Here is a 27,128-nt window from a genome sequence, read left to right as displayed (position 1 = left end):
GAATTACCCCTATCTGAGACTTCTTGTTAACTTCTTGCCTTACACGAGGAGTGTGTTGTACTTTTGCATAAACGCCTTCATGCCTCAAATTGCTAAACCCAAATACTATGAAGAGAGGAAAAACTTACCATGGCCTTTTTTGTGATGGAATGCAGGGAATAATAGAAAACATTATTAAACTTTGAGCAGCATCCATCTTATGTCAAAACAACCAGCAGCAAATACACAATTATGAATGATCTATGAAATTACTCAGCGAAGCAGAAAACTACGACACATGATGCTTTTAGCTCTTAAAAAAATGTCATCCTTTCAAGGACCCAACTTGCCAAAGTAAGACCTGGTACAGCACAATATTTGTTCGCCTAAGAATATGTTTTTACAAAATAAGCAAGTGTAATGCAATGTTTTAATTTTAAAGACAGAGGGCCTTATCTAGTGTTGGGAGGGAAATAACCACAGAGTGGTAGGCAGTCTCCTCTAAGAGTGCATTGATGTCACTGACAGTCTAATACGATGACTAGAACATCTACCATAGTTTGGTAGATGTTCTGATCAGCTACACTCTAATTATTTTTGAAATTGAATATGCATGACGGAGAAGGTAGCAAAGATGGACTGAAAATATCCACTGAACGAAACGCTTCTCTTCCCGCCTCCCAGGTTTCTTTTTTTAAAATTCCTTCAAATACAAATGCATGGGGGAGAAAGTAGAACAGAACGTTGCATCCACATTTGCATATTTCTAGGTGCCTGTGGGAAATCTAGCAGATTTCAAATGTGCTGATCTGTCAGAGGGAAGGTGCTAAAGTAACAAAAAGATTTGCCGAGCTTGGGAGAAATGCCCACGCTGACGCTTTAGTTATATATAACTTTTCATTTATTGGGTAAAGCAGAGTCTCGGTGCTTCAGTCCTTCCACGCTACCTATGCAGATGTGAACCCCAAGAAGACCCTCTGACGCTATGTACAATGGCGTTTTTTCTTTTGTAGGACTTTTAGCTACACCATGGTGCTTGAAGATAGGAAATGTCCTTAAATATCCTACCATTTTCTAGGAGAAAAGACATAGCACATGATGGACATTAGTTATGTCAATTCTGAAGAAAAACCTGCAGAAATGTTGACACTATTGCTGTGCTGTCACAGAGACGTATGCTGTTAGGTCTCAAATTTGAGGCCCGGTAGTTCGGATGCAACTTAGGTGATCTCCATGCCACCACAATCCATTGGACAGAGGTCGGTCAAATTTTAATTGACCTTTAGGTCTAAAGCTCAAATCCCCTGATGATTTTGGTCTTCATCCCGACTGCTTATATATATACCTTGGCGACCCCTCCCTACCCACAATTTTGTTGTCACTTGAGAAACACAAATAGAAAATTCACATAGATCCCCCCCCCCACCCCTTTTAACATGTGAACCAAGGAGGAGGTTAAAGACAAGGGCACAGGTGCATGAAAGGGTCCTCACCAGGTCGCTCACGAGAGGGATCGGCTTTCTCTTCCGGATGTCAGGCATGCTGTCAATGATGATGAGCCCACCGGCCGTCCTGGAAGGGATGCATAGAGGGAACAAGAAAGAAAGAGCGAGAGAGAATGAAGAAAAAATAAAGAACTAACACAGATGTTACTGTCAGAGTACAGAGCATGTTACTGACTGACCGATTAGTTCCTCCACCCTAGACGGGTCATTTAGGGTTTGGTTGAGCAGAGCTCCTGCATCATTTAGTGATGGTGGAATCACCAGGTTTTGGATGACGGAGTCTCATCTGTTGCACTTTTGGAAACTTTTCACCCAGCAGACTATCTGATATAGGGCTGCCAGGTCTCATTGGTGAATGCCCTGCCCTATTTTGAGTGGTTTCATTATTCGCAGATTTTTCCTACCTGTGATCTCAGTAAAGCACTGACATGTTTAAAGTAAAGAATAATGGACTTCATGGGACAGTAATGGTCCTTTTCATTAGGACTTCCACACATTTAACGAGACAGAATTCATATTTCTCTATTGAACCGCAGTGCATTTAATTCAGCAATTGTGCGTCTCCTAAGAGGCGTTGCAGTACATTGAAAATGGCAGCACAGTGGACTATAATTTATTTAATGGAGCAGCACCCTCATTTTGCCAAACGTTGACCATACATGCAGACAAACTGGACTGCCTGTTCTCTAGAGGGTTCCTGCACAATGTACGCTACCACTCAGGATATTCCCAGAAGGTGCCATGCATTTAATGCAGTGCAACACAATCTTTCAAGTTCGACTATAAATAAGTGAGACATTGGTTGCACATCTATGTAAAGTCACAGTGAATTTGACAAAACAGTAACCTACCTTCTGAACAGGACCATAGAACATGTCAGCAACTTGTAAGCTGCTTGCATGCATGCCCCACGCATTGCAGTTGGACAAAACAGGTTTTAACTATCTTCACATTGCCCGTTGGGATATTTAGACTTAATTCTTAGATCTGAAAATACTAAAGTGTGACAACACACAGGTGCAGAGTTTACAAAAGCCCAGAGTGACTTATCCCTTCATGGCACAGTGGTCACAGACGTGCCAGGTGCCACTGACCTCAAACCTTTTTCTCATCTCGTACCATCTTAACAGTCCTTAGCATACATGTACTTACCCGCCTTTAAACCACATGGATTTGGACTCGCCTTCCCCACGGGCCTGGAAGAACAGACAGTTTAGTGTTAGTATATATTGATGTGCATACTGTTCCCTATGGAATTCTGGCACTTTTAGTCACTAGTACATGAATCTGGATTTAAGGATAACTCTTTACCTACGTCCTCTAACAATATGTCCTAATGACAACTTATATTTGAATTGTTGAGCTTTGTCATAAGTGCCTGTCAATTAATTGTGAACCTCAGATACCAGACACTGGTGCAGAGAACTGCTATCTCCTGGAATGTGGCAGATTAAGGAAGTCCTGAGTAACAAAAAGACCAAAGAGCGCTGCAGCTAACTGAAACTGAGAGAAGAAAAAAAATAGAGGACCAACTAGTCTACAAGTGTTCTCCCTACACTAGCCCACAGACTATACTTGGATTCTGATTTTACCCTGATCTTCGCATGGCGACTGCTTCACACTGCACAGCTCACCGAGATATTGAGCGCCTCATGTTAACATTTTTATTGAGGGGCGTGGGGTAAAACTTTTCACAAGCGCTGATTTGCTTAACATAACCCTTTCGAAGCATATTGCAAGTATTACTAAATATTTACATCTTTTCAGAGGGACGTTACTTTGAAGTGACCATTACCCAGAGTGACCATTAATTCAACACGGTCTTTGTGATCAAATCGACTCGGACTTCAATTTGAGTAAACATTCTGCAAAGTGGAAGCAATTATGAGAATCATAAAAGAGTGAAACACAAGTAATTGTCACATCAAAGGAGGTTTAATACATATATCCTGGATAATTATGGTGCCTGTGCTGCTGATTGCCTTAATTGCTCTAATACCGAGGCTGCCTAGTCTTGGTTACATCTCAGGCTTCTTACCTCCACCTTTCCACACTTCTGGTCTCTTTGTCTCATGAATATAAAGGCTGCCTGGTCTTGATCCCACCTCATGCCTTTTTCTCCCACCCTACACTTCCTGTTTTTTTATCTCATGAATACCGAGGCTGCCTGATCTTGATTCCACCTCATGCCTCTTTCTTCCACCACCCTACACTTCCTGTCTCGATAGCTCATGAATACTGAGGCTGCCTAGTCTTGATTCCACCTCATGCCTCTTTCTTCCACCACTCCACACCTCTCTCTTTATTTCACTCTTGCAGTACTTTTTCTGCCTTTCTTTCTCTCTTTGTTACTTTTTTCCGGTCTTTCTCTTCCTCCTTTGTTCTCTATTTTCTGTCTTTTCTGTGACTTAATAATGCTGGTGACCGCCACCTGCAACCACAAAGTGTAATACTACTGTTAATAAAATCACTAAAAGAAGCCCCCTATCCTTGGGCTGAGGCCTTCCGTTCCTTCAAAGTTGTAGGAAGCCCACCAGCATATCCGCTCAGACCTCCGAGAAGACCCAGGTCTTTGGGATTTAATGTGCAGTGTACTCTTCCATGGAGAGGGTGAGATTGGATGGCTCTAAGCGTGCAAGAGTGAACTGTATGATTTGGACACTTGGGCATTGTAACGTTCTACAAGGCCATGACCTGAAAGAGAGACTCTTAATGTTGTGATAAATGCTCTTCAATAGATTTGAACGTTTCACGTGACAATACATTTTGTTCAATTGACAACATGGGTACAGACATGAAATAAAATCCAAAGGTCACTTCCTCCCAAGTAACAGCTTCTGGTAGAAATTTGCAATTCGAGTAAGACCAGTATTGATCCTTGTGACTAGAAATGTGCTATACATTGTTCAGGCCATTTTCTAAGGTGTAAGGCACACAGATGCTTCAAGTTCAGATTTCATATGCAGAAAAGGTTTTATGGTGCAGGGTCGTTAGCTATGTGTCGTGGATACTGGAGAAACCATGCAATGTTCTGCAACACATGTCGGTGTTTCCAAGCAGACGGGAGTCTCTGTGATTACAGAAGAAGTCCCCAAATTCAATCACTCATTAACCTATATCACAATATAGCCAATTTTCCCAGTCTGACACCAATTAATATTCAGGTGTTAGCTTACTTGTGGGTGAATGTGCACCTGATTACATTGATACAGAATACACAGCTGCCATAGCCATAATCCCATCCCACAATTCAGCTGCATTCTTTCAGAGTTTAGTCATTTCAAACATCTAAGAACTGAATTAGCCGATGTCGTCATGGTGATAGTTATTTAGAATGCAGAGTTCCCATTAGCACGCCATAAACCCTAGTCCACAAACTAACTTCAATGTGTTTTTATCTTTTTTTATTTTAAGCTGAGCAATTTCAAATATTTAAATCCCTATTAAATGTAGTTGTGTCTTTAAAAAAGTTCAATCCCAAAACTAAAATGAGGATGCTTCAATGATGCTGTTGCACTCCTGCATACATGCACAAGACTAAAAGGTAGGTGTAGCCTGATGTGCAATGCAGGTTTGGTCTCACTCGCATATTGTACCTTGAAAACATCTTGCATTGTAGGAGGTTAGCAATGCTGGCTGATTGGCAATGGCATGATAATTGTGGATGTCTACATGGATTTGGAGGTGTGCAGGATGTCAATCGTGTGCATGTGTTTGCGGGTGTGGTAAATATTCTCTTTGCAGTGGTGTATTCCAGAAGAGGCAGGTGGATGCCCAAGACCCCAACGGTCAGCAGACAGATATTACATGACTAAGTATGTAGATGGTCCTAGGACAGTGACACTGGGATCCCTGAGATTTAGTGCTAGATCATTTTATCAATTTATACTTGGGACAATGAGCACACAGGAGATTCTAAGATTGCTTTGAAGCTTTGCTTTTCCTAACATATTCACCCTACTTCTTAATCTTGCTGGGAGCCCCAATGCCTTGCAACAGGACTACGCTAAAAAAAGTTACAAAACACTACGCTCCGGGACCAAGCAAATTAAAAACGCACTTGGACTGTTTTGGGGGTCCTCTAACTTGACTCCACAATTGCCATGTTGAACATAGCTGCGTTCTGCATGGATTCCATTACTCTGCTGGCTTCTTGAACAGGAAGCCATCAACCTCGATTAGTAAAGTCCACACTGAGAAGGGCTGCAGGTTTAGTTATATAACTAGACTTTGAGACAGAACAAGTTGAAAGTTCAGTTCCAGGTTTCTTTATATGATACACTTAAATCTGCTTCCATTGATTAATATAGATTACGGGTCTCTGGAATGGATTGTAAGTAGCACATGTTCATTAAATATATCACATTGTTCGGCCTTTTCTAAACAAATGTCAACAAAACAACAAGGAAGGCATAGGTGCCATAGCTTTGCTAGGCTATCTGACCACTCCAGTTATGATTTATTTCTAAGCACTTTCATCGTTTAAATACTTTTTACACGATTGGCCAAGAAGTTCTATAAAGTGCGAGCCTGGATTATGCTGAAACCATTCTAGCCACACATAGCACTGAGACCATGTTGGGATCATGTATTTGACAGTTGTGTTTCAACTCTTTCAGCATCTCTCGTTGCCCCACGGAAGCATGGTGGCAATCGCAGAATTCTTTTTTGGGAGTAGTGTTTCTTTTTCCATAACATGACCCATTCCAGAATGATGTGCAGACAGTGGCCATCTGTGAATTAATCGAGTGACTGCCTTCGTTCTTTTTCTATAACTGAGCCCATTTAAAAACATGTAGGTACAATGGCAATCTTGGAATTCTATCATCAGCAGAATGGTTTATTTTCCGATAACTGAGCTCCTGCCTATATCACGTAGGCATGGCGGCAGACTTCCAGTTCTTTAATTGTCAGGATTATGTATTTATCAATAATTGAGCACATCCCAGCAATAAATGGTCATTTGCTATTTTGGAATTATATCCATGACATGCTTCTTTCTCTATAGGCGCGTGGCAGCCTTGTGCCACACTTTAACAGATCCCTTCAGGTTCAACACTCATGGAACCTATACATTTGGTCAACATACAACACAAAAATGTTTCATATGAATATTGATATGGACACCGGACAACAGGACCTCCTTGTGGGACACCCCCGCGCCGCACGGCCACCAACTGCTGTGTGTGCCCCCTTGCCTGCCCTCGGCCTCGCTACCGGCTGTCGCCGCTGGCGTCTGTTTTCGCCTGCTTTGTCGAAAATTTGTGCTTGCTTAACCGCTCTTCTCCCCGTGTTAACTATTTTTTTTCATAGCGTCTGTTCTCGCTTGTTTTGTCAAAAATTTGTGCTTGCTTAAACTGCTCTTCTCCCCGTGTCAACTGTTTTTCTTTTCTCCTGACATTTGTGCCTGCATTTTGTTCGTGTCTTTTTCAGCCCTTCGCGCCCTCCTGCCTGCCTGCCCGCCCACCGCGCCGTCCTCCCTCCCCGCTCCCCGCTTCCCGCCACCACCGCTGACCACGCCCCTTTTTTCTTTCTGTTCCCTCCCCGCTCCCGCCTCCCAGCTGCCCCGCCCACCCGCGCACTTGGCCTTATATGGCGACCGTGCGACGCAGGTGAGTGTGACCCACTTGTGGGACACCCCCGCGCCGCACGGCCACCAACTGCTGTGTGTGCCCCCTTGCCTGCCCTCGGCCTCGCTACCGGCTGTCGCCGCTGGCGTCTGTTTTCGCCTGCTTTGTCGAAAATTTGTGCTTGCTTAACCGCTCTTCTCCCCGTGTTAACTATTTTTTTTCATAGCGTCTGTTCTCGCTTGTTTTGTCAAAAATTTGTGCTTGCTTAAACTGCTCTTCTCCCCGTGTCAACTGTTTTTCTTTTCTCCTGACATTTGTGCCTGCATTTTGTTCGTGTCTTTTTCAGCCCTTCGCGCCCTCCTGCCTGCCTGCCCGCCCACCGCGCCGTCCTCCCTCCCCGCTCCCCGCTTCCCGCCACCACCGCTGACCACGCCCCTTTTTTCTTTCTGTTCCCTCCCCGCTCCCGCCTCCCAGCTGCCCCGCCCACCCGCGCACTTCGCCTTATATGGCGACCGTGCGAACGCGCAGCGGTCACGCGCAGCGGGCGCGCCGATTGTGCGCCGAAGGCGCGCCAAAGGCAAGCCCGTCTACGCCCGTCCGCGCCTGGACCGCGCCCAGTGCCAGGACCCCTGGACCTCGAAGACCCCGACCTACACGCCTGACGTACTCAGCCGCCACCCTCAGCGCTCTCAACACCGGCCGACACCCAGAATGCCATCAAGCCACTCCTGGACGTACCAACGGACCTTTCAGCTGCCACGCCTGCAAGTTCTCATGCATCCGATCCTGCCCCGCACCCACCAAGCCGAACACCAGCAGTACCCACCTCAAGTGCATCCTGCTCAACACCCGCTCCGTCCACAGACACGCCATCGAACTCTGGAACCTCCTCGACGCCACAGCCCCTGACGTTGCCTTCCTCACGGAGACCTGGATGAACGCCTCTTCAGCTCCCGACATCGCCATCGCCATCCCAGAGGGCTACAAGATCGTCCGGAGGGACCGAAACGCCAACCAGATGGGAGGAGGCATCGCCATCATCCACAAGAACACCATCCGTCTCACGACCAGCACGGACAACACCCTGACCAGCGCCGAACACCTGCACTTCCAGATCCACACCAACCCGACCACCACCCTCAGAGGCACCCTGATCTACCGACCCCCTGGTCCACGCACCCAATTCAGCGAGGACATCGCCGACTTCGTCAGCCCGCTTGCCCTCCCCTCCGCTGACTACATCCTCCTGGGAGACCTCAACTTCCACCTGGAGAACAACAACGACCACAACACCAGCACCCTGCTCGACAACCTCGCCAACCTGGGACTCAAGCAACTGGTGTCCACCCCCACCCACCTTGCCGGACACACTCTCGACGCCGTCTTCTCATCCAGCACAGACATCGACTTCAGCCACGCCACAGAGCTTCACTGGACGGACCACAGCTGCGTCCACTTCACCTTCAAGAGAACGCCGACCCACCATCACCAACAACAGGCCGCCCGCAGAAGCTGGAACAAGATCACAGCAGACCAGCTCGCCACCTCCCTGAGCCAGCACCCCCCTGCCAGCTCAGCGAACCCCAGCCAGGCCGCCGACAACCTCACGAAGTGGATCAGCAACTGCGCGGACGAACTCGCCCCACTGAGGACCGCGCCCAGCAGACCCGGCAGCAAGAAGGCCCCATGGTTCACCGACGAACTCAAGAGCTCCAAGAAGAACTGCCGAGCCCTCGAGAGAGTCTGGAAAAGGGAACCGACACCGGACAACAGGACCTCCTTCAAGCTTGCTACCCGGAAGCACCACCAGCTGATCCGCGCCGCCAAGAAAACAGCATTCAAGGACCGGTTGGACAACAACGCACACAACTGCAAGGAACTCTTCAACATCGTGAAAGAGCTTTCCAACCCCAGCGCAGGAAACAACGACATCACCCCATCGCAAGACCTCTGCAACTCCCTCGCCTCATACTTCCACAACAAGATCACAGACATACACAGCAGCTTCGACAACCAACCAACGCACAGCATGACCGAACAACCACCCCCCACCACCACCCTCCACGCCTGGACCCCGATCAGTACCGAAGACACCATCCGCACGATGAACTCCATCCACTCCGGATCACCGACTGACCCCTGCCCTCACCACGTCTTCAACAAGGCCGACGCTGTCATCGCACCCCACCTGCGAGACATCATCAACATATCCTTCAACACCGCCACCTTCACGGAGAGCTGGAAGCACGCCGAACTCAGCGCCCTACTCAAGAAACCAACAGCGGACCCCACCGACCTCAAGAATTACCGCCCCATCTCGCTTCTCCCGTTTCCAGCCAAAGTCATCGAGAAGACCGTCAACAAGCAGATGGCCGCCTTCCTCGAGACAAACGGATCCCTCGACCCCTCTCAGTCCGGCTTCCGAGCCAATCACAGCACCGAGACCGCCCTCATCGCCGCCACCGATGACATCCGAGCCCTGATGGACAATGGAGAAACAGCGGCCCTCATCCTCCTAGACCTCTCCGCGGCTTTCGACACGGTCTGCCACCGCACCCTAGTACGGCGCCTCAGCAACGTCGGAATCCAGGACAAGGCGCTAGAATGGATCATCTCCTTCCTCGGCGGTAGAACACAGAGAGTCCGCCTACCACCATACAAGTCAGAGGCCTCCGAAGTCATCTGCGGCGTCCCCCAAGGATCTTCTCTGAGCCCCACCCTCTTCAACGTCTACATGAGCCCCCTCGCGGCCATCGTACGCAAACACAACCTCAGCATAATCTCCTACGCCGACGACACCCAGCTGATCCTCTCCCTGACCAACGACCCCGCCGCCGCCAAAGCCAACCTACAAGAAGGGATGAAAGAGGTAGCCGAGTGGATGACGACCAGCCGCCTGAAGCTGAACTCAGACAAGACGGAGGTCCTCATCCTGGGCTCCTCACCCTCCGCCTGGGACGACTCCTGGTGGCCTCCCGCCCTGGGCACCGCACCCAAACCGACAGACCATGCACGCAACCTGGGCTTCATCCTGGACTCCTCCCTCTCCATGACCAGGCAAGTCAACGCCGTCTCCTCGTCATGCTTCAACATCCTACGCATGCTACGGAAGATCTTCTGGTGGATCCCCACAGAGACCAGGAAGACCGTCACCCAGGCCCTCGTCACCAGCCGACTGGACTACGGCAACGCCCTCTACGCCGGCACCACCGCCAAGCTCCAGAAGAGACTCCAGCGGATCCAAAACGCCTCAGCCAGACTCATCCTCGACATCCCACGAACCAGCCACATCTCCGGACATCTGAGAGACCTCCACTGGCTCCCCGTCAGCAAGAGAGTCACCTTCCGCCTCCTCACCCACGCACACAAAGCCCTACACGACCAAGGCCCGAGCTACCTCAACAGCCGAGTCAACTTCTACGCTCCCAAACGCCACCTCCGATCTGCCAGCCACGCCCTCGCCGCCGTCCCCCGCATCCGAAGAGCGACTACAGGAGGAAGGTCCTTCTCCTACCTGGCCGCCAAGACCTGGAACTCCCTCCCGACCGACCTGCGCCTGACCCAAGACCACCTCTCCTTCAGGAAGAAGCTGAAGACCTGGCTGTTCGAGCAGTAGCGGCACCCCCCCCCCCAGCGCCTTGAGACCCTACGGGTATGTAGCGCGCTCTAGAAATGTCTTTGATTGATTGATTGATTGATTGGTGAAAAGACCTTTAAGATGTTATCAAATGTGTAATTATTTTACACACGAATAGACATTGTTTATTGCATATCTTAGTTAACTAACAACCTTTTGAGTTTCCATGTAAGGTTTAATTCTTTGGTTTGTGGCAAGTGATCTTGTTGAGGAAAATGGAGGTGACATCATTTTTGGGATGAAGACGGTTACAGGGCTGGTGATACCAATGAAGTCTAGCGGGAGCAACTGGCTTTTCGAAAGGGTGATTTCAAGGCAGGTGAGCCTTCTCCATATGTGGGTGAGTTTAGATGTATGCATTTTCAGATTAATTTAAATTGAATATGCCTATCAAACAGACTGATCCTTTTTTGTGGGCATTCATCTAACAAATTTTAGTCTGAGTTTATAACTTTGACACTTTTAGTCATGATAAATATATATTATGCCAAGTTGTGCAGTGGGAAAGAAAGGGATCTCTCCATGATGTTCCTGATAAATATCCTGGTCATAAAGGTCTCAACTATTGCCAATCAGATAGGAAAATACTTTAAAATGTGATGATGTGCATCCTTGGTAATCTCAATTAGACGGACTTGATTTTGAACAACATGTGTAAAGTGGAATGTTACCTGAGTGTTTGTTCCAGTGAAATACATGGTTTGCAGGTGTTCCAGTTTAGTTTCTATGGCGGTAAATGTAAACAGAATCCATTCCAAGGTGACTGCCATATTGAAGCAGGGTTAGGGATAATTTACTTGAAAGCAATGTTTTCGTTAGCAAATTCCAACATACATTTTTGAGGGACAAACCCAAATTGTGGGCAATATGAAACACAGAGCATCTCCTGTCTTTCAAATTAATAGCTTAACAAATGCATTTAGATGGAGTTTAGGATTTGTACTGCAACATCTCCATTTGATATATAATGGATCTGGCAAACTTTGATTACTTGGAGGTAGCACGATTGGCTCCCAGTCTGATCTGTATTCTTACGTCTCCAAAGGGTTTTGCTGATCCACTCTTATGCCTCCCACCCCCTGGTAATGATTCTCTGCACACCCACATACCTGGCCACATTGTTGCCACCCGTCGCAGGCAGGAAAAGGTGGTCACGGAAATGCAAAACGAGAACTGTGAGCAACTGAAAAGAAAAGCCATTGGGTGACAAATTAAAGCGATGGGAGCAAACCATAATGCAGCCAAATGATAAGCAGGAGGAAATAAAACTCAACAGCATGAATGATGGATGCCAAAAACAAATGAAATAAAAAAAAAAAAACATTATGGTGTTTTACGAGCAGGGACCTGTGCTAAGTGCTAAAGAGAGCTCTTCACATCCTTGCATCTGTTTTTGTTAGGCAGTTCTATGCAGTGATATGGAGTTGCAACGTATTGGGAGTTCATGAGCACTGCATGAAAAGCATTGCATAATTTAACAATGCACGGCGACTTTAGGGAGTGATGAGAGGAAATGTCATGCTCTTTTCTATTACATTGTTTTGGCAGTGGCATTGGCACATAGGCCCAAACACATCCAGGTTTCCTTGGAAGCATGAAGAGAAGCCAAGAAGGTGGGCAGAGGAAATCAGGCATCATATGCAAGACTTCATTGCCCATACCACCTGGTGCCCACTCAAGGTCATTCACCTCCAGAACCACCTACTACAAACAGTACAGCCAGTGTCACTTCTAGCTCTAGTATCTCAGGCTTTCCCTGCCTGGGAATCCCTAAAATCTGTTCCCACTATCATAGGCACTGCGGAAGTTACCACCCTCTCGCTAGTTCCGAACCCTTTATTCTTTAAACTGCGTATTCCAATTTGCACCCCTTTAACACAGTATCACCACCATGGACCTACCATTGTGCCTGTGTTCGACCCCACCACTACACCTCTAAAAACAAATCATGTTTTCTCTAACAACATATCCACTTGCCAGTCTAAATCATACTGTAGAGGTTCTCTGTGCTAATGGAATGCCGGCTCCATTGACATGTGCTAATCCATCCCATTGGCTCTTCAGCGCTGTGAAGTCCCTGCCTAGTTAAATGTGCTTCTCGGTCTTACTTGACGGAACAAGAGAGCATGATACCTATTCTTCTTTTTTGCAAAGATCATGCTTTGCTTCAGCAAATAAATAAGGCCATATTGACTGTGATGTTGCATTCAGAAAGTATTTTGTAGCTGATGTGTTCCAATGGGACACTTGCTCATCCATCTCTTGGACTAGACACACCCCTATTCCCGACACGCCGACGTCCGATGCATATCACTTCATTCAATGACTTATAGGGGCTTGAACTGTCCTGGGCCAGGAGAATCACAAAGAACAGCACTTACCTCTTGAAGCTGCATTCGGACCTTGTTGAACGCCCGCAGCCAGTTGGCCTTAGCTCGCGACATGCCATCTTCTTCTTCCCTGTAGCTGCGCACATAAACAGGTTAATTAGCCTCCCTTGAGTGCAACCAGTAAACATATAGACAACGTTCAACCAGAACAGTTTGATACGTCGATGTCCCATGAACACTTGCACATGCCATCGTTATAACTGGTTAGAACAACTGAGGCGCCCCACATACAGTACTGAGATCTAACACAATTCTTTCTAGGTCATCACAGAGCTTCCCACTGTGGCCCCGGCAGGCAGATGGGCAGGCGTCATGTTCTAACCTGGATTAGAAGATATTGTGCGGGCGGTTTACTCCTTAAACAGAGAAATACAACATAATTTCTACAAGGCTCAGGCAACCCTGCTTGGCACAAGTAATTAAATGTTATTTGCCATGTTGCCCACCGGAGGTTTTTAACCATTTTTACATAGGACAAAATGCTAAGGGTACAGTCACAAGCTCAGTTTGAAGTGGTTTCTAATTGAAATATTTAAAAGTGGCATAGCATACCCTATAATATAAGTTATCTACTGGCAAAAGCAATGGGTGTGATCATTGACAAACTATTGGTCACAATTGTATTGAAGTTTGGCTGCAATGTACTGCCGGCATTTGTAAATGTTCTTTAGGTTACAGATTTCGGCAAGCAGATGCCTTATCCTAGGGTGTCATCCTACTACTCACGTAAGCTTGTATTTATTCGTTGTACCAGTCAATAGAAACATTATCTTCCATTTCTACAGTAGACTGAGTGATCATGAGCTGCCATTTCCTACCCGAGAAAGAAACAAGTGTCTCTGACTATTGGCAGGTTGGAACCAAAACCTCTGTGAAAATGGGTGCTTCCAAAATGGCGCTTTTAATAAGATCCTCTTCCAATGAGCTCTGAGTCCACATGAGTCTGCCACAACAGCTTTTGGAAGTATCATGTCTATCAGACTCAGAACTATTATTTTTTCTTCATTAGGGATTTAAACAAATTGGCCCTTTTGCTTCCTTGATAGAGAAAGTATACTTCGACAGCCTGGCTGAGGGAAACTTCAGAATCAAGCCAATCCGCTCTCTTAAAAATACCACAGTTATTAGGACCATGTTAACAAAACTACTTCCGCTGTCCATCTCTAGGGACAGTGGTCAGGAGGACACTCATGTTTCGGGAGTTTATACAGACTCCGCTCATGCATATTTCATTGGAGCCACCTTCCAGAAGTCTTGTCGGGGCACTAACCCACCCAGCGATACCGCCGGCTTTCCTTCCCACCTCCCTGTGTCCGAGGCCGCCGGAAGGGAAACACTGAGTAAAGCGTGGCACTCGTCAATAATTCAGAGGCTTGAGCTGGTGAATTATTAAAGGTGCTCAGAGCTGGGGACTCATGGCGCACATGTCTTGTTCCTGTAGCACAACTGTGTTAAAATGCAGAGAGGGGGCAGGGATGGTGGAAGACTGTGCAGTGAGATTTCTAAGTCTTTCAAGGTGTCTAATACACTGTGCACTTGCTTATGTCTGGTGTTGAGAGATCTACAACAATGGGGAGATATTTCTTGTTTGTTTGAATCACTGCTTTTCTTCATGCATTATATATCAATTCTTAACCAGATCAATCACGTAAGTGCAATCTGGCTCCTACCTCTGGATTAACACCCTTGTTTCTGTGCTTCAAAACTGAAGAATCCAATTTCGCCTACTGTCAGCCTTTCTCAGAGTATATCCTTATTTAAAATACAATTAAACTCCTTTCTAAGAATTATAATTTTGCTAGCTGGTTGTGGGCATCTACTTCAGGAGTTATATATTTTATATCTGTAAACAAAAAGTATGACACCCGAAAACTGAATGCAAGTGCTATAAAAATGAACTAATAACCAAAAACGTAATAAAAACATGTCAGTTCTAAAATTCTCAATAAGGAACAAGACTGCCCTCGTAAGGAGGCAAAAGATGAGCTCTAGTGAAACACGCAGTTAAATTCCCCTCTGTTCTGAAATGTTATGACCAACAGCGTTGGGACCGAGGAGAATGTAATTGTGTTTTTCATTAAATCCCGTTAATATCTTCTTTAAGAGTGTGGTCCTATTCCTTGTTGGGGATTTTGGAAATGAACTATTGATTGGCAGTCAACTGCTGAGTGCTGCCTTTGCGCATAAATATGCGCTTGAGGATGCATTGTTGGATATATATTTATATATTCGAGGATGCTTTGTTGGATTTAGTCTAACTTCCCCTGGATCGCTGCTCATTCATTTGTTTGTACTTCCAACTCATCTTTGTAATGCTCAAAAAGCAGTGTGCGACTGTTTTCTGTAATGTCAGACAGAAACCCTGCACATCTGTCCATCCCAAACCACATCCCTTAGCTATTGTCAAACATACCTCTTATCCTTGTTACCCACTCTCATAACCCCAACACGCTTCTTGAACCTCGCCATAGGATCCCTAATCCCTACTTCTGCTACCACACTCAAGCAACTCCATGCCACCTACTGTGATGCTTCACCCATGATTCAAAGCTACCCTAACTCCTTACCCAATTACCCTATCCCACTACCCTGACCCCAAATCATTCTCACATTAACACCATCTCACAACTCCGGGTCACCGACCTCACCCCCACATCACTAACCCCCGACTTACTAACCCCTAAATCATTAACCCTTAAAAAGTATCACATGAGAACCCATACATACATCAAAATAACGTTTTCGTCAATTGATTCTCATTGACAGAAGTAATTAAATCTTTTAACCAACAAAACACAGCATAGAATAGTGATTACAAATGGAAGAACAGCCAATTACAGGATTTTTCCTCATGTTCGCTGGAACTAACACTTCATTAGTGCACTGAGAATTGAGTAGGAAGAGACTAATTCTCAGTTCAACTGAAACACCATGTTGTGGAGGACACCCAACCCTACTACTTACCCCTAATTAGTCAAGATATCTCCAATATTTCACTTGGCAAGAACCCCAAGCATTGTTCCTACATCCTGTAAGAGTTCTGGCCCAGCTGCAGTGGATTGCTTACATTGCAAACTTCTGCTCTATTGGCACTGTACTCGCTTAACATAAATCATGAGTAAATGTACCAGATTTAATAGATTTTACAAAATTAATTACAATAGTCTGGCCAAAACTGCACTTATCTCTTTAAGAACTCTTGGACAGCTTCCAGCTGGCCGCGAGGCCTCATGCACGTTAATTACCTTAAGCTGTTTCCTTACTTTTTCCTCAGCAAGGAAATCTCATTTACAGTGACTTTCGAAGTCACCTTTGTTAATCCTCTATGGAATATTGTTGCATGCAGAATATCTTGACTGTCATATTTATCTGGAAACGTTAACTCTGTGGTGGTTTTATGTTCTATTCGTGTTTATTTGGAAACATTTTCTCCTTGATGAATTTTCAACAACGTATTAGAACACTGGAATGTTGAGAGCTCCTTTGAAGGCAATGGAGTAGCTCCAGGCTTATAGTAACTTGTATAAGTCTTCTGCACCAACATTCCGATGTTTGTCTTCATGCTTCTCCCTTTTCAATTTGAACATTCTACCCTCAGTGGGTGGAATTTTCTAATACCCTTATAGCCCTTCTGCCTCGGCTCTAACGGTTTTTGAAGGCCCTTACCCTCGTTTTAGGCCCCGGCCTGAGGCTCTGGCCCATAACTCTGGTTCAGTCCCTTTAACATCCGGTACAAGCTAAGGCAGCAGGCTACTAGGTGATAGTATCTCACTGAGCAGTATTTATAGTATTTACCTGGGTGAAAACTATTCACTCTGAGATTCTGTGGACTTAAAGTCAACATTTCGAAAATCTCTTTGCTCTCTAAAGACATCATCCTAAAAGTATCCTATTTCAAGTTCAATCTTTTAATCAAAAAGTCCCCCTTCACTAAAAAGCTCATTGTTCCTATATGAAATTACTACTGCAAGTCTACAAAATTAATTTTTTAAAGGTGTCTAGTATCTTTCATCACCTGTTTTCATCATGTCGTTAATCACCTTTTTTAAAAATCACTTGGGGTGTTTGGTGGTTGACAACAACATTAGGACTCTCACACCCTTGAGGGTGCAGGTACTGACTCTTTCTGACCCACCGCGCCTTCCTCTTAACAGAATTAACTATCATTCGAGATAGTGGTGATGGGCAGAGGTCAATATGACTGTATTGATTTTTGACCAGAGTGCTTTCTTGACTTTATGTCCTCTGAAAGTACCTTTCCTCTGGATTGTGTTATGTGTAAATGGTAGCTGTAAACTCCTGCATCTGTTTTACACTCCCTCCCTAACGTTAAGTCCACCTAGAGACAAATCTATTTAATATTTCAGTTCTGTGTAACTTTTCTAAAATGAATTCTTTGTAATAGTTATAAAAATATATCTGAAAGCTCAGACTAGAAACCATAGCAGTGGAAGTGTGCCTGCTCTGAGTCAAATCACACATAATCGATTACCATTATGCACTACCATAGTTCAACATCTTAAGAAGTCTGATTCACATTTAAAATAGAGTCCAAATTACTCTTAATTCTATTGCTCCAGCCTCATTATTATTTGTTGGAGCCTATTGTAATATGCACGCCAGTAACACAGTATGTATTCTACGCAAGCATTATGCAGAACAGTAGCTTTTGGTACAAAAACAACAGTCAGGAGATTTTGGAATCTTCAAAGATGATAGATAGATACAAATAACATGATGTGCTGTAGGTTGATAATCCTAACACATGTTAAATACTATTTCGGATACACATTTTTACCTGAAGATAATGCAACCGCGCCATCTTCATTGTATGCCCAGAATGTCTGGGTTCATGAAAGATTTCCAGGATATTCACATAAGATACGTTTACATGTTATTAATCTACACGGAACTCATTTACTCGCCCAAAACTTATACAGAAAATCTGCACCGAATCTGGCTCTTAGGAATCTAAGTTGGAAACTACTACTCAAAGCAGACTTCAGCACACTTGGAAAACATAACTCCTTCTTTAAATGTCAAATTTCCAAAAGACTACTTCCTTTTCAAGAAGATTCCAGGGAACTGGGGAAAAAGTTAAATAGTAACACTTTAGCCCTTATTACAAGTGTGGCCTATCGGATACAATAATTATCGCACAAGATCAAATCTGACATTGAAGTGTTTGGAATTTATTGGGTGTAAACATTATCACCCATCACAAATTTTGACTAAAACAAATGGGGCATACTAAGCAGATTGTGATGCTTACTGCACCAAAATCAACATGTCCCAGTAATCCCTAGGACTTTTCCCCTGGGAAATGTTAGCAGGTTTGATCTGCTGTCATTTACCTTGGAAAATTAGAAGCTGGCAGAATTTGCTGCAAAACTCGGATTTACAGGAGTTGCTGTACATTGCCTAACTTACAAGGCCACTTGTAATTAGGGCCAACATTGCAAAAAATACCCATGCAGTGGAAGTCGATTTTAGATCTCACAGGCAGGTGGATTACATACATTGTTTTGGGAATACAGATGGCAAGCAACTTCCTGACCTTCCATGTGTCTCCTCTAATTTAGTTCCTGCATTACCTCCTCTTCCCCAAATAGCCGAAATGTATTTCTGTTTTCGAAATAATGTTCACAAGTTGGGGGAGTTTATCAGTTCTCCTAGCACATAATGCCCTTGATACACCCATGATATTGTTTTGTAATTTATTATCATTATATGAAATTTTAAAGAAAATAAAGTGTTTGAGTGTGTACATTTTAGTAAACAGATTTTAAAGTACACTCTGGGAAAGGCTGTGTACAAAGTATTCTCAAGATTAATATTTAAATCTCTGGAAAATATCTTTTTTATGCAACTTTTTAATAAAATGTTGATGAGACTTTAGTGTAATCATTACATTCTGTGAAACTGTTGGACAGATGGAATATTGAAATATTCAGCAATTGTGGACATGAAAATGCACTTACTGCATTTTATTGGGTGACTCAAATTTTAAATCAGCACACTGCCGCACATAATTAACATTCAAGAATACCAAATCGCGTTATAGGTGAGTCAGGGACATTACTGATGTTACAAAGGGCTAACTGTGTGAGTGTTGTCTAGCCAAAAGCATTGATTTGCAACAGCTGTGGTTTTAACCAATCTTACTAGTGTGACAAACTAGGTCTGCCTTTTCCCACTTAAGTAGCTGGTTACTTGCCTGTGTAGCTAATCACTGTTTATTGACCTGCTGCCGCTTGCTTTGAACTTTCAATAAAGATTGTTAACAAAACATATAATGGCCTGTAACTGCAGTAAATGTCTTGGAATACCACTTCCTTATAGGATATCATGGTGTTCTAAGGAGGTGGGAGGTCACGTCCGCAGCTGTACATTGCATTGGTACTCCGAGTACCAAATAAGTAGATGTTACCTACAGGAAACAAGAAATACCAGTAGAAGGTCTAGCTGACTTTGCACAACTTTAAACTCTGAAGCCCTTCGGTTGGACTGCGCCCTTTCACGTTCAATAGGATGAGTTTTCATGAGTTTTATCTCAGTTACCATTAGAGGTTAAGAGACAAGGCACTTTGTGGCGAGCGTTACATTAGCAATATTTCTGAAGTTTGATGCAAACATGCATGTGATTTGTTTTATGGAGAGAAGTCTGATCTCTTACTGCAGGCACACACCCACCCCTACGCATGACCACACATGGGATTTCCTTTTTTTGGAATATTTCATTGATCTCGCGACCATGAAATAACTTGAAACTCTTGTGCTCTGATGAACGCGGGTCAGTACGCAGTGTATTGGTCTACAATGCTCTGGGAATCTGCGTTAGGTGGGCACGCGTGTTTAATCAACTCACATATCAATTAATCATTTATAAGGACACAATTTGAGGGCGTCCAAGAGAGGCAGGCACTCGGGTGGGAAAGCTCTTAGGATTGGGATGAATGAGACCCTTAGCAGGCTTCCAAATTTCTTCTACACCAGCTCATCCTGAATGTGGAAAGCATGCAAAGTATTTGCAAATGAATGCGCCTCTCGCAGATTAACACCTAACCAACCCCCTTTTCATTCAATTCAGTCATCACCACAAAAGAACTCAAATTGTGATTGCTAATCTATGGATTAGTTTCCTATACCTGCCATGAAGAAGAGTACATTAACCATTAGAATGTATACCCTGGGGGCAATGCTTAAGTTACAAAGGTATAATTTTCAGGGCCCAATGTTTTGTTCAGAGGGCCAGCGCTATCGAAGGTCGCGGTGCCAAACACGAAGGCTGTGCAGCCTATTACATTTATAACCCTTTAATTCACTGCCAGACCGTACCTGCTCTTTTATCTCCCTCTTGCAGGTTACTGGTCATCCCTGCTTTCTCCCTTTGTCATTTTTTCTGTATTTCTCTTCCTCCTGCTCCCTTCCTTTTTGTGTTTTTCTCGCTGTCTTTTTCTGGTTCAAAGTCTGATGAGAGAAAATATACGCCGGTCCCCAAAAATGATTGTCGGTGGGTCCCTCTTGCAAATACCGGCTCAAATTAGGCACAGCGAAGAATAGCCGAAGACATGAAATGGTGTAGCGCAGAGAATGCATGTGCTGGCCTCAAAGCTGAAAAGGAATTAAACACCTATGTGCTTGATTACCTGTGTAGAGCAGATGTGCCCCTGTAAGCTATTATCCAGAAATGCAGATTAAAGCTGGGCAGATATGTACTTACTAGCTCTAGAATAAATGTGCGAATGAGCACTAGAATCGACTGTGTTGAAATACAGCTCCGAACTCTAGAAGAGCTGTGTAGAGGAAAAAACAGCTCTCTTCATCCAGTTCAGCATCACCGGCAATCACCCCAGTTAACATTCTAGAATGTTTGTGCCTTTGATGACGTCAGCTGGGGGTTCTGAGACCTACTGTGACATCATTCATCGGATGGGCCCTTTACATCTTACTAGCAGCAAACGTGCCTGCTCGGATCCCCATCATGGGGCAAACTATCGCGTGTTGGAAAGCAGATAAAAACATATGCACCTTCTTAGAGCTTTAGAATATATATATATAGGGCGAGTGCGTTGTTCACTGTGGGGACACTGAGCTAGACATATATGTCCCTCTTCAGGTAAAGAGAGTGTGGCTGTGTCTATGCACATTACTCATTCTTAGGGCATTTGTGTCATGGAGGACCTGACAGTTCGGGCTGGACTGTTCCCATGGGAACAGGGGCAAGACTGAGGTGGCATGGTGTCCAAAATAACAATGGACTGGATGTGGGCCCGAGTAATTACCAGTGGCTGAGATTAATTCAATCATTCCATCCATCATTTTTTAAATATTTTAGTCTGCCTGCAACCACCAGTTCAAATTAAGCACTGCCCTGGGATTGGTGCAACTGCCATGTACTGACCGGAATAGACTGAACACTTGTAGTGGTGAACATCACATGGAAGTAAATTGCGTTCACTCACACAAGCAAGAGATCTCAGATAGCGACACCGTGGACACTCTGGAATGACTTCCTGGACTCGCTCACCGATCCTGCAGACCAGATTCCACCATGGTGAGTAGGTTACTCCAAAGCTATCATGGCTGAGCACTAGTAGCATGAGTCTCCAGCTAAAGGCCTAGTGTGGCATCCTTTGCCCAGTCACTTTATGCAAAACATTACTTTTATTACTTCTTGCACTTGTTTACTGGCAGTTCATTTGTTTGAATCTTCACCTTGCTCATTTGTTTTTGCTCTTTCCTTGTTTTATTTTATTTGGTATTCCTTGTTGACTGTATTTTATTGCAATTTTCAAAATAAATGGTTTAGAAAAATGTTTAACCACTGGGGAATCACTTGGCTACACTCCATCCTCTTTTCAACTTCCTGGTTATATATGCATCCATTTTATCTGGTGTTTGCAGGAATACACAGCAGATTTCCCAAAAATCATCACATAATAACAACAATAGACACATGGCATTCTTTCTTTCCCCTGTGACTGTCATGCAGGTTGGAATTTTAGTTGAATCCATTGTTCTGTATCAGGTGTAAGTCACTGCCTTCTCTCAGCGCTCCACCGGCAGTCATAATAGATGTCAACACATTCCCACCTTGTTACATCAGCAACACAATTAAGGATATTTCCACAAGACAGGGTTGTACACGGTTAGTTCAAGAGGGCCAGAGTCATGCCCCATTTTCAGAATAACCACTGACAATGCTAGCGATAGATTAAGACCACTGTAGGCGACAGCCTTATGGCGCTTCTAAGAGAGATACAACTGGGCACCAAGATACAACAGAGAGATTTTTTGCATTTTTGGCAGGGGTCTGGGAAGCACTCAAATAGAAAACTGTAATTTTGCCCACTGGTTAATTAAATGCTTCCACTGGGGCTGACCCATTCAGATTCACTGTATGCAAATTGATCCCAGTAGGAGAACCTGAAAATCCGGCAGGCCCTGGACTAATGCTGGACAGCTCTGACAAAGGGTGTAACACAACTTACCTTTCGCTGTTTTTCAGAGGCTGTGCAGGTGGTTGGGTCTGGATTTGAGGTTGGATTGGTATCACAGGCTGGGTTGTTATGAGAGGCTGTGTTTGGATCAGCGGTGGGGTTAGGACAAGGGGTTGAGTGGGGATTATTGGCTGGGGTGGGATCAGCGATTCTGGAGTCTTTTCCTTGGCCGGGAAATCCTCCGTCACATGCTGCTCCGTGCTTTCAATTGGGAGGTAGCCTAGGTCCTCTGGCACGTAGACTTTATCCTGCTCCACCTGCTCTGGTTCGTAGATCTGGTCTTCCTGCAGGTCTGCTTCTTCCTTGGGGTAGTCCTCATCATATTCCTCACTGTAAGCATCGTCGTCTGGGTCCCATTCTGGAGAGTCCTTTCGATAACTGACTGAACTGTGGCAGGAATGATAAGAGTCCCGGTCGCGCTCATCAAAATCAGAACCCTGCAGGCTTTCTCCATCCGGGTCAAACTCGTCACTTAGCTGGGAACTGCCTTGACTTAGTTCAGCTGATGAGGCATAACGGCTGCTTCCCGTCGGGCTTCAGCAGATTGAACAATGAAACAAAAAAAACAAAAAAAGAGAGCATATTAAAGCAAGTCTTAGAGAGGAGAGACCCTGCAGTTTCGGGACTAGAAGTGTATACTTAGCATGGGGAATGCCACATTGCATCACATGATTTCACAACAAAACACAACAACATTGTAAAACACATAGCAGGAAAAGAGGGTGCTTATTTGCTAATGATTTATCACCGTCAGTGCATACACTTGAGGATACATGGAGTTGATGTCACAAGAAGCCACGAGACCAAAGTTTTCTAAAAGATGAACTTTCCAAATGTTAACAGATTACTGCATCCATCTAAGGTTCCCTGTCAACCCATCTGACCTCTCTTCACCCAAAGTACAGTAGGGAAATGTATCAAATACAGCCATTGCTGTTCGGGACTGAGAAAGCAGACATAACTCCATCAGGACAACGCCAGATGTGGACACTTAACTTGCCAGCAACAAGGGAACAAGTACATTTAATGGTTTTATCATCCAGGCCAATAGTGGACCTTGGAATGCTCCTTAGAAGTTCCTCTCCACCTAAGCTGCAGCCACCCAACCAGTCATTTCTCCGATCACCTATAAAGGGCACATTGTCATATGGTTTATCTAACGTACGTCATACTGAAAGAGGCTTTTCCTCATTTGTTGTGTCATCAATGTGTAAAGTATCTATAAACCTTTGTCCACAGTCCCACATACCATATAAAACTATCTCAACATCACCGTCTCTCCTAAACTCACCTCAACCAGACACGCTAGTTCTTCTAACAGTCTGCTACAGATCAGCCAAATATACACACCATCACTCATCAATTCAATTGCAACCCTATTCACCATCTCATCACAATCAGCCCGGTTCCTTGCCATCTCTGTCCAGATCAGCTGAAACCCTTCAAGCCGTACTGTCAACTCCACCTGATTTATCTCAAATTGGCCGGCCAGCCAAATAACCAGCTAGTCCTCCAAGTCAACCACCATGACAACAGTTCTATGCATGATGCAGATGTTTTCACTGCGCATGAGCCTGATGTGCCGCAAGATAGCCGCACTCCACTGAGGCTCCGCCGGCCGAAGGACCTACTCCATCACTAGTCTGGACCTCCCGGGGGCTTCCTCCCCCCCCCCTTATTTTCCTATCTCTCTTCTGCACTGCTGCTACCGCGCGGTCTTGATTGAGTTTGGGGCAGCGTAGCTGAGTGGCTGTGTGATGGGGCTCTACCCGACCGCTGCTCCCGCCAAGTTCTCAAGCCGCTAATAGGGTGCTGCCGTTGCAGGCACCAGCAACTACCGCCTGCTGGGGCGTCTCCCCCGGGGGTGTCCATGGGTGTAGTGCAACAGCTGTGCCCCACCCGTGTGGCTCTGCGAGCCGGGACTCCGCACCTGGAGCCAGCCTCGGTCGCAGCCACCTTCTTGGGGGCGGGGTCGCCGCAGCCAGCCAGCGCTTCTTGCCACGGGTCCCTGCCGGCCCTAAAGTGCACTCGTGCCCACCCTGACTGTCTTCTCGGGGCATGGTAGGCTGTTGTGGCCCCTCCTGCTGCCCCCTGCAGGGCCACATTTGTGCACAGAGACAGTATCTTTTGGATCAACGGTAGGCTGTTGTGGCCCCCTGTTGCTACACCTTGCAGGGCCGAATATCTGCCAGAGACTGCCGGTGAGTGTCTGCTAACATAAGTGGCTGGGGCGCACTGTCTGGAGACTGCCGCCATCAACTGTTCTGTCTCTGTGCTTTCTGCCTCCTCTCCTGATCTCTTTTTTCCTCCTTTCGTATTTTTAGCTTTTCTGTCGCTTTCTGCATTTTCAGATTTTTTATTACTTTCTTTCACTCTTTTTCGGTTTCTTTCCACTCTTTCCTCTTGTCATTTTGTGCCTTTTCCTCGCTGTGTCCCCATCGCTGCTTGTTCCCCGCAGCCCTGCCCCCACCTCCATCCCCTCCAGCGCAGCTCTCCTTTTCCCACCTCCCAGCTGTTCAGCCCTCCCCCTCATGCTACTCAATGGCGCACACAGCAGACACACCGCAGGTGCCTGGACCGCTCCCAGCATCACGGGCCCTGGTCCTCGGACCACCCACCGCTACGACGCCAGCACCCTTCACACCGCACACCTCACCGCCTGCCACCTGTGATCGCCAAATGATACTCAGGGCCCTTTTTCCTGCCGAAACTGCAACTGCGCATTTGCTTGCCACCGCACACCAGCCCCACCCACCTCACAACCAAAACATACCAGACCAGAGTGCCTCAGCCTTATCCTGATCAACACATGCTTTCTCCAGAAACACGCCATGGAGATCTGAGCCCTACACAACTTCGTACACTCCGACATTGCCTTCCTCACGGAAACCTGGTTGAACTCCACCTCCACCCCAGACATCGCCACTGCCATCCTGGATGGCTACAAGAACATTCACAAGAACTGCATCAACAAACAGAGTGGAGGTATCACTATCGTACACAAAAGCACCCTACGCCTCACCACCCACTAAGAAGACCACGTGACCAACATGGAGCACCTTCATTTCCAGGTTCAGACCAACCCAAACACCACACTCCACTCATCTACAGACCCTTCTGGACCCCGCCCACCCCACGGCGACTCTATTATCGACTTCATCGCACCCCACAGTCTCGTCTCCTCAGACAACATCCTCCTCAGTGACCTCAACTTGCATCTGGACAACCCCAATGAGAAGAACACATTGTACCTGCTGAAAAACTTCACACCTGTCGGACTCAGACAACGGGTCACCTCTCCAACTCACTCAGCAGGACACATGCTCGATCCCGTCTTCTCTGCCAGTGATAACATCTCCTTCAGCCACACCTCTGAGCTGCCTTGGACCAACCACCGCTGTGTCCACTTCTCCTTCACCAAACCCACCACACAACACCACGCCCACCGCTACCTTTGCAGAAGCTGGAACAAGGTCACAGAAGAACAGCTGACCACTTCCCTCAGCAAAACCCTACCTCAGACTTCCACAGACGCGGATACCTCAGCTCGCAACCTCCACCAATGGATCTCCAACTGTGCTGACACACTGGCTCCCCTCGAGAAAGCGCCAGGCACGCCACGCTCCAAAAAAAGCCAGCTGGTTCTCTCCCGCCCTTCACGAGTCTAGACGCACCTGTAGACGGCTTGAAAAGAGATGGAGCAGCAGCAAGACCCCGGAAGCCCGCTCAGCCTTCAAAACCGCGGTCAGCGCACATTACCACCTCATTGGAACAACAAAGAAAGCGTCCCTCCAAGAAAGTATCAACACCAACACACAATAGCAAAGAAGTCTTTGCTGTGGTCAAAGAATTCACCAAACCCAGCAAAGAGACAGCAGACATCTCACCCTCCCAAGACTTCTGCAACAACCTCAGTGCCTTCTTTTTCCACCACAAGATTAAGGAGATCTACGACAGCTTCAACAGCCTCCATACCCAAGACCCTCTCACCCCACTCACAACCACCGCACCCAACAACACCGGACCCAAACAGACCCTGCTCAGCTGGTCTCCCCTCACCATAGATAACACCCTCGAGCTCATGAAGAGCATCCACTCCGGATCACCCTCGGACCCCTGCCTGCACCACATGTTCAACAGAGCCGGCAACTCCATTGCCCCCGAGCTCTGCTGCACTATCAACTGCTCCATCAACTCTGCCACATACTCGGAAGACTGGAAACATTCAGAGATCACCCCCTTGCTGAAGAAACTCTGTGCCGACCCGAAGGACCTCAAGAACTCCAGACCCATCTCTCTGCTCCTCTTTCCAGCCAATGTCACCAAGAAGGCCATCAACATCCAACTTTCCAAGTTCATCGAAGCGAACCACATCCTGGACCTCTCCCAATAAGGCTTCCGAAGCAATCACAATACCGAGACTGCCCTCCTCGTCACCACAGACAACGTCCACACCCTCCTCGACCGAGGCGAAACTGCAGCCCTCATCCTCCTGAACCTCTCGGATTCCTACAACACCGTCTCCCACCGCACCCTATGCACAA

The 27,128-nt window shown here is 46.0% G+C and overlaps 1 protein-coding gene across 1 annotated transcript in view; it reads right to left on the bottom strand.

Annotated features, from left to right (window-relative positions):
- The window catches only part of UNC13A (unc-13 homolog A), a 237,707-nt gene that overhangs the window by 98,537 nt on the left and 112,042 nt on the right, over positions 1–27,128 (bottom strand). The window contains exons 11-14 of the mRNA XM_085640070.1: positions 22,576–23,118; positions 13,073–13,157; positions 2,637–2,680; positions 1,473–1,551 (exon numbers count right to left, since the gene is read on the bottom strand). Coding sequence (XP_085496196.1) covers positions 1,473–1,551; positions 2,637–2,680; positions 13,073–13,157; positions 22,576–23,118 — 751 coding nt within the window. The remainder of the gene's footprint in view (positions 1–1,472; positions 1,552–2,636; positions 2,681–13,072; positions 13,158–22,575; positions 23,119–27,128) is intronic.

This window comes from Triturus cristatus, chromosome 12 (assembly GCF_964204655.1).
Source record: "Triturus cristatus chromosome 12, aTriCri1.1, whole genome shotgun sequence".
NCBI classification, from domain to species: domain Eukaryota; kingdom Metazoa; phylum Chordata; class Amphibia; order Caudata; family Salamandridae; genus Triturus; species Triturus cristatus.
This window is presented reverse-complemented; position numbering and strand designations above follow the sequence as displayed.